The 8,521-nt window shown below is 36.4% G+C and overlaps 1 protein-coding gene across 2 annotated transcripts; it reads right to left on the reverse strand.

The window, feature by feature from the left end:
• Positions 1-1,113: 1,113 nt before the first annotated feature.
• On the reverse strand, positions 1,114-4,138 carry LOC136800442 (ankyrin repeat domain-containing protein 66-like). Of its 2 annotated transcripts, none has more exons than XM_067057100.1 (3): positions 3,742-4,138; positions 1,973-2,201; positions 1,114-1,357 (listed from the first exon to the last, which is right to left on the reverse strand). In XM_067057100.1, the coding sequence occupies exons 1-3, from the start codon at positions 3,959-3,961 to the stop codon at positions 1,264-1,266; spliced, it is 543 nt and encodes a 180-aa protein (XP_066913201.1). In that variant the 5' UTR covers positions 3,962-4,138; the 3' UTR covers positions 1,114-1,263. The 2 variants fall into 2 exon arrangements, with proteins under 2 accessions (XP_066913201.1, XP_066913202.1); XM_067057101.1 differs by lacking the exon at positions 3,742-4,138 and adding an exon at positions 2,613-2,975.
• Between the last annotated feature and the right edge of the window lie 4,383 nt (positions 4,139-8,521).

Genomic DNA, 8,521 nt, shown 5'->3' on the forward strand with positions numbered 1-8,521 from the left:
CCACCATCGCAAAGAAAGACCTTCAGATTCGGAAACCAATGCCTTATCCGTTGAGCAATCGACGCACAGCAAAATCACGCAATTCATAACATATTATACCGAACTGGCAAAAGACAGGGGTAATGTTACTATAATATGGGTAAAAGTACCCCTTTTTTAAACCTGACTGAAATTCGAGCCGTTACTAGCAACCCTGCGGGGCCCAAGGCGCCGAGTATGCACCCGGCACAGTGACAAGCCGTTACTAGCAACCCTGACCCTACCTAACTGTTAGTTAATCAATTCCAAGCAACAAAACCCCCGGAAAGGTGACTATCAGCGATCCGTGGATAAAAAAATAAAAAATAAAATGAAGGTAACTTTGGGCGATCCGATATAACTCTCTCCCTCTGAGGAATACATTTTTCATTCTAAGAAGGGATTGATTGCATTCTTCGGCGTTAGTACAGGTCTCAAAATTTTAAAAGTAGGTTCCTCTATTCTATTCCTTGAGAACTTTAACTTTGACTGATCTTTTCGTCAAAAGAGGATGATTGACGATTCCCAAGGCGTCTTAAAATGCCTTTTGCGTCAGTGACGAAGCTTACTTTCTTGAATACCAAACTGTTGAGTTAATTCCATCTTATTTAGGAAATTTTGAACAGCTGAGAGATAAGTTTTTAGGATTTTACTTTAAAATCTGCACCGTTTCTTTCCGGACACACTGTATAATATATATGACACTGCATCATGCATATTCCATTTCAAAAAAAATTAATTTTGATGAAAATTAAGATTTCCCGAGCGATTCCAAAAGCATAGCATCTTCTCTCGCGGTTCAAAGCTTATTTTCTCCTTTTTGACACCCCCAGAGACACTCCCTTTTTCTGCAATCTAGCCCTTTTGCTTCAATTTATTTTTTTTTATCTTTCAAATGTAGAGGAGATTCAGAGGTTAAAGAGGTTCACTTAAAATATTCACCACGAACTATAGCTAAATTCTATATTCTGGTATTTTTTTTAACAAACAAAATTTTGATAAAGCACATAGCTTTTGTAAAATTTTCAGATTATTTTGATTTTTTAAATATTTGAAAAACAACAATCAGACAATTTACAAACTTACAGATATTAATTATTTTAATTTACTTTGTATTTTTTACGAACTAAAAATTTTAATAATTTTTCCCACTAATTATTAAAAGTTATAAATATATTTACAAATCTCTTTAAAGTATCGATGGTTAAATTTTTTTAACACAACTTCTCAGCCAAACACAGTGTGTTATTCCTTTTGTATTTTGAGTAACGTTCTTCGTGCTGCATTTTGTATTCGGTCTCGAATAATTTCTTGCTTCTGTGATGGATGCTCCTCAACTCTGAAAGAAAAAATGACCCGGGGGGGGTACTACCCTTGTCGACCGACGGGGGTGCTCCGCTGACGTTCGAAAAATGGACCCTACGTGGGACTCGAAATTTGCGAAAAAAGTGACCCTGAATGGGACTGAAATTCCAAAATTTTCTCAAATTTTCTACTTTTTCCCCAAATTTTCCAAAAATAGGCACCCTACGGGGGACTGATTTTTCTATTTTGGTGTTTTTGCGACCCTACCTGGGACTCGTGGAGGTCAAAAAAGGTACCCTGACCAGCGGAGCATCCCCGTAACCCATCTTGCCCTAGTACCCCCCCCCCCCCCGGGAAAAATGATTTGTTCTTATGTAAGAAATTTCGGCTTTTCAGTCTTCTGTTTCATCCTAGTCTGAATCGCAGACCTCTACAAAACCCCAGGTAGTATTACACCTATAAGGAGCACGAATCCGTTAGTGGATGCCAGCTGCCTTGCTAGTTTCACTTATAGTCTTTTTAGAAAATTATACGTGAAATTTTTAAATACCCTGATAATCTTTCGATGATAAGATACATTAGCTAAACTAAACTTTTGATTTGAGTCTGTTAGCATGCTTTGTTGTATTGTGGTATAAAATCAACTTACGCTTTCAGAAAGGTTGCACAGTCCTTATGTCCATAGGTTTTTGCTATGTGTCTTGGAGTTGCACCAGCATCATCTTTCGCTACCACAGTACCTGAATATCTGATCAAGAGTTTCAAAACCTCAATGTTACCAATTTCGGCGGCGCAATGGGCTGGTGTCCATCCGTCATACATACGTAATGTTGGGTCCGCACCATTTTCAAGAAGGATCTCACAACATTCGATATGACCTTCAACAGAGAGCAGAGGTATGCATTTAAAACTGTGTCTGGTTAACTGAATATGAGACAGCCTTAAGTTTTCTCTTTATTGGAACATGCTCCTCTCCTTTTTTCAAATTCTCGTCTTCGCTGACAAATGTAAATATCTAAGTTTGGAAAGTTTTGTCTTTGTGTCACAAGCAGCTGAAGCAGTAACATAGTGGGTCGACTGCGGTAAAGCGGTAAAGTGGAGAGGCAAATTTTAGGAGAATGTTTTATGGAAAATTTAGGATTATGTTTCTTCTTTGTAGGTAGGTAAAAAATGCTAATCTAACAGCGGAAGATAGTAAAGGGGTGCTTTTTGGTGAAATCTGTCTTTTGGCGCCATTTCAACCTACGAATTTTTCATCATTATAGCCGTAAGCTTTAAAAGGTTAATACCTCTTGAAGCAGCGATATGTAAAGCCGTTCGAAATCCCCATTCTTCATCAGGTTTACTAATTTGTGCTTTGATATAACTCAAAGCCACAAGCCTTTCAAGTAAATGACTATTCCCTAAATACGAAGCTTCATAAAGCGAAGTATCGTCAATCGTGACAAAAGATCTCCTTGGTCGTCGTGACATTTTTCGCTCCATATCAGATTTGATAATCTAACATGGTAATAAACCGCCAAAGAACATCACAAACGACTGATTAAATTCTAATTTCCCTGACCAGAAAATATAATACTAGTTTAAGATTTTTAGATTTATCATTTTTAACATTATTTCTCTTGATTCTTATTATCTTTCACCAAAACCAAGAAACATATGATACGATAATTTGTTAAAAGCACTTTAAAAACTGTCACATATTAAGTGTAAAACCTTTGACAAGTGCTGGTTTTACACCCTTATTTTTGTTGACCAATATTAGTTTACAAATAAGTATTTTTAAAGCTTCGATAGTCAATATTTTACAAAAGAGGGTTTCAATTTAAAAGTCTGTCGCTAAATTTCGCGATTTTTCGACCTTGTGTTTCTGCGAAAGTTTGTACACCTAAAGTAATGCTTCATTCAGAACTTGTACTTATCAATTCTCTTGAAGCTTGAAGGTTACAAAACAAGTAGGCTTATTCTCAACGAAGCTATTGTTACTACTAACCTAGTTTGCAGTAAACAAAGGGGGGTACCTGACATTTTCGACAAAGGAATTGTATCGAGCTGATGCGCAGCCAGTACCCAACTTTATACCGACCCAATAACTTAGTGATCATTGTTAAGCTGCCAACATCGACGCGAAAGGGTTCAAGTATACATTTATCAATCTTCGGTCTTTGCTAGATACCAAGTGCGGCGTAAAAATCAACAAATTTAGCACTCTCCCGATTCTTTCAAAGATATACATATTATGTTCATTTTCCTCAAAAAAGACTGAGATTCTCTCTTTTATCAGGTTCAGTTGGACACAAAATGATCCGCACGTCAGTAAATAGGTTTATATTGAGCTTACATTTAACTATATTGAGGAGCTGTAAAACAAATTTTCCGTGCTTATAAAAAAAAAGGTTAAAATTTTATTCAGTTTACCTTTTTGACAAGCAATATGTAGCGCAGATCGTCCACCAAAATCATCGTCTTGTAAATTCACATCTTTATGTTTGGAAAACTTAAACAACTTTCGAAGCTTCCATGAATCATTCACACTGGCACAGTGGTGAACATCAAAATCTTCGTACGTAAATGTACATTGGTTTGGATTCCGCGATGGATATTTTTTCAAAACATTTCTTTCACCGTTAAAAACCATTTCTTCCGATGTGTTTCTATTTGTTACAGTAGATGTTCCACTTTTGACCGAAGAATTTTGTTTGTGGTTTTAAAGTTCTGTTCGTTTGAATTTTACCGTGTATATTTTAAATCAAAATTTCGAACTCAAAGAAGATGTCCTTTATCGTTTGCTTGAATTCAACAATATGCAAAATCGCAGTCTGTCATTTTTTCGCAACTTCTCTATTAAAAATCAGAATAGGAGAGAATTCGGAGAGAAGAGCAAATTAATTTACCGTTGCGAATTGGGATTTTTAAGCATCGAATTGAAAATTAATTGAAACTTCTATTTTTGGCATGGAATATATTGAGCTTTTTGAGGCCTGAAAAATATGAGGCTGTAATACCTTAAGGTGGGAGTCACATGAAGGATTGAGAAAATTGAAATTTTACATTTTTCATCATATCTTTTGAAGCAGAAAAGATTTCTATATGAAACTTTCCAGAAATGTAATATAACTATAGAGAATGTGAAAAATCAAAAAAAAATTCTAAAAATAGCCAAGACGGGGGTAATATCAGCCAGGGGGTAATGCACTATCAAAATACTATGGCAACCTTTTAGAAAAATCTATGAAAGCTATTCCAAAAATTTTTTTTGGAGGTTGCTAGTAATTGGATAAGCTGTGGAATGAATGGAAATTTTTTTCAAAATTTCATTCCAGGGGGTCTGGAACCTAAAAAATGGAAAATTTAAGTTTTTTCGAGTTTTGAAATTGAAAAGTGATTTTTTCAAAAATCTACTCCATTCATTCCATAGCAAACCATATACGGAGCAACTCCTGAAAATTTCATGATCATAGCTCTTTCCAATCCTGAAAAAACGTTGCCAAGGTGTGCGAAAACCCCCTGAAACCTATTTTGAGAAAATGGTCCGTAAAGTCAGAAGTGAGATATATATCTCTATTTCTCTATAATAAATCAACCGTTTTACAAAATTCTTTCTGTGTTTGACTAAAATGGAATAAAGTACTACTTTATATACTTTAGAAAGGGCTCTGAAATACCAAAATAGTCCAGAAATTCCAAATTATCACTTTCACGTGATGCGCGCCAATCCTTAAATTTTGCGCCAAACTCCACGTCAACATCGATTTAAGTCAATTTTAATGTGTTTTCACAACAAAAACCACATTTTCAATGTAATAGATCATCCTAGTATATTTTCCTCACTGCATCTGTCAGTTATAAGTTAATTTAAAGTTTATCTGTAGTTAATACAAGAATCCACTTGGACGTTGGACATCACGCCGTGCACAATTTCTCCTCGTGAATGTAAATAATCCAGAGGGTGTACCAGACCTTCAATAATTCATCACACACAATTGTTAAACCAGCCTCCAGGTTTTCATTATCTTTAACACTTGGATCTTTGAATAGATACATCATTAAATATGCCTTCGGTCCATTAAAATTTGTTCTTCGAGGTTTTTCGGTGTTCATCAGAAACGTTGAGTTTGGGAATCAAGTCTTTGGTTTCACCTAGCTCAAGCTTCCTTAGTTGGGAAGAATGACATTAAAGAGCTAAAAATGTCATCAGTCAGTCCAACATTTCCAAATTAAAACAGCTTTCATAGTCAAAAACACTGCTGACAGCCTACAAATTTGTGTGTTTTTTAAAAATATTACTTTTTTGGTTACCATCTTTAATTACGTCATATTAGGAAATCCCGCGGAAAAGAGGCGGTATTGACTTAGACGCCCGAAAAGGGCGTAAAAAGATCTTTCGTTTGGTATGTCATGATCCTATGTTTAGATCAGCGATAAAGAAGTTGGGCCCTAGCAACGGGTATGATTTTTCGTTGCTAAGGAAAATACTTCAGATCAGCGTCTAGAAAAAGGCATACCGGATAAGTGGGATGGGGGAACCTGGGAACCTAAAGTGGGAACCTAAATGAACACCTGAAAAGTGGGATGGGGGAACCTAAGTGGGAACCTAAATGAACACCTGAAAAGTGGGATGGGGGAACCTAAGTGGGAACCTAAATGAACACCTGAAAAGTGGGATGGGGGAACCTAATGGGAACCTAAATGAACACCTGAAAAGTGGGATGGGGGAACTTAAGTGGGAACCTAAATGAACACCTGAAAAGTGGGATGGGGGAACCTAAGTGGGAACCTAAATCAACACCGGAAAAGTGGGATGGGGGAACCTAAGTGGGAACCTAATTTTTTATTTTTTTTATTTTTTTTTTTATTTTTTTTTTTGTATAGCAATATATTTCGCACGTCTATTGACCTCCTATTAAACAGAACTTCTGATTTTACATTTTATAAAGTTTTTTCTCCCTTTCTTTTATCAAACGCCCTTTGAAGACTTGTAAGGATGGTGCTTCAACAATATCTTCTTCTAGATCATTCCATCCAAGGTTTCACACTTCTGTAAAAAAGAGAGTTGCTTTGGTAGCCTCTCATACCGTCATTAGCAAAGTTCCTTTGAACCTCGTAATCATGCTGACGTCGTGGTCGTGTTCGAGGAGTAAATTTCTCTGATCTTATAGACTCGTCATAAATGTGGAGGTTCTTGAAAACTTCCACCATATCACCAACTTGCCGCCTGGTCTTTAGGCTTGGTAGATTGATGAGTCGTAGCCGATCTTCGTATGAGTAGTTTCTATAGCAACTAACTAGCTCTTCGTTGGACGCCCTCGATTGATTGCATTGATATGTTTGATTAGCCTTGGAGACCATACTACATGTGCATATTCCAAATGGGGTCTGACAAATGCAATGAAAAGCGTTCGAAACATATCTGGTGAGAGAAATTCGAAGCTCCTGCTAATCAAGCCAACGATAGAGTTAGCTTTCTTGATTTTACTGAATATTTGGGCTTCAAAGGTCAGGTCACTATCGATTATCACTCCTAGATCTTTTTCTTGGTCAACATGTTCTAGAACAGATCCTGATAGGGATGGACATATTTGATGCTCCAAAATTTACCCAGTGTTAAAACATGACACTTGTTCGGATGAAATTCTAAAAGCCTGGCTTTGACCAAATTTTAAACACTTAGAGTGCACTTATTCTCATTTTTGCTCATTTCCACCCTTACAGTGTACTTTGGGAAGCTTGGAAAAAAGGGTCGCACGTACGGTAGGTCGTTTACCTTGAGTGCCCCCCCCCCCCCCGTGGATCTATGCTTATGTGTATTGAAACGTGGCAAGTCGTGCAATATGTTCTATTTTACTATCAAACATTTTTAATTAATGAAGTGTATTCACACGCTGTACTGTTTGGTTGGTACAGAAAGAAAAACGAGCTAGAATCCGTTAAATGCTAAGCGACCCCAGCCCTGACCCGAAAATTGGAGCTGCTAATAAAAAACAATGTGTATTGCATCAAGAGTGAACAAAAACTAGATCGTAAATAATGTTTTACTAGATTCTGTATTCAAGCAAATTAGATCCGTGCAAAAGAAAGAAGAGGCTCTAAGTTATCCATCGAGCTATGAACGAACTTCTAATTCCTTCTAGATTTGAAGATATGACGGTTTAAAGTTTAAAGTCAATTAAGTCAATTTACTAAAAAGAACCTTTCAAAAAGATGCACTATAAAACTGTTGATAAATAACATGCTGCTTTTTGAGCTAATTGAATAAATAAATTCCCTTTGTTTTATTTTCAACATTATTGTTTGCGAACCGTAATGTAAAAAGTAAATAACTGGTGTTCTTATTATGATAAAAGGTTTTTTCTTTACTTGCATATAATATCTTTCTTATCTTTATGTATTTGTTTTTAAAGAAAAATATTTCAATTCTATTAATAATTAAACAACTTAGGTTCCCACTTAGGTTCCCCCATCCCACTTTTCCGGTGTTCATTTAGGTTCCCACTTAGGTTCCCCCATCCCACTTTTCCGGTGTTGATTTAGGTTCCCACTTAGGTTCCCCCATCCACTTTTCCGGTGTTCATTTAGGTTCCCACTTAGGTTCCCCCATCCCACTTTTCCGGTGTTCATTTAGGTTCCCACTTAGGTTCCCCCATCCCACTTTTCAGGTGTTCATTTAGGTTCCCACTTAGGTTCCCCCATCCCACTTTTCAGGTGTTCATTTAGGTTCCCCCATCCCACTTTTCAGGTGTTCATTTAGGTTCCCACTTTAGGTTCCCCCATCCCACTTTTCAGGTGTTCATTAGGTTCCCACTTTAGATAAAAAGAACCTTTCAAAAAGATGCACTATAAAACTGTTGATAAATAAACATGCTTTTTTGAGCTAATTGGAATAAATAAATTCCCTTTGTTTTATTTTCAACATTATTGTTTGCGAACCGTAATGTAAAAAGTAAATAACTGGTGTTCTTATTATGATAAAAGGTTTTTTCTTTCTTGCATATAATATCTTTCTTATCTTTATGTATTTGTTTTTAAAGAAAAATATTTCAATTCTATTAATAATTAAACAACTTAGGTTCCCACTTAGGTTCCCCATCCCACTTTTCCGGTGTTCATTTAGGTTCCCACTTAGGTTCCCCCATCCCACTTTTTCGGTGTTCATTTAGGTTCCCACTTAGGTTTCCCCCATCCCACTTTTCCGGTGTTC

The sequence above is a fragment of the Clytia hemisphaerica genome, unplaced genomic scaffold (genome assembly GCF_902728285.1).
Source record: "Clytia hemisphaerica strain Z4C2 unplaced genomic scaffold, Clytia hemisphaerica genome assembly, whole genome shotgun sequence".
NCBI lineage: Eukaryota > Metazoa > Cnidaria > Hydrozoa > Leptothecata > Clytiidae > Clytia > Clytia hemisphaerica.

Excerpts from the sequence above, each read along its gene's own strand:
- LOC136800442 (XM_067057100.1), bottom strand. The coding sequence starts at position 3,961 with ATGGTTTTTAACGGTGAAAGAAATGTTTTGAAAAAATATCCATCGCGG. Across the intron at positions 2,202-3,741 it reads ACATATTGCTTGTCAAAAAG|GTCATATCGAATGTTGTGAG; the intron begins GTAAACTGAATA and ends TCTCTGTTGAAG. Across the intron at positions 1,358-1,972 it reads TGTGCAACCTTTCTGAAAGC|AGTTGAGGAGCATCCATCAC; the intron begins GTAAGTTGATTT and ends TTTTTCTTTCAG.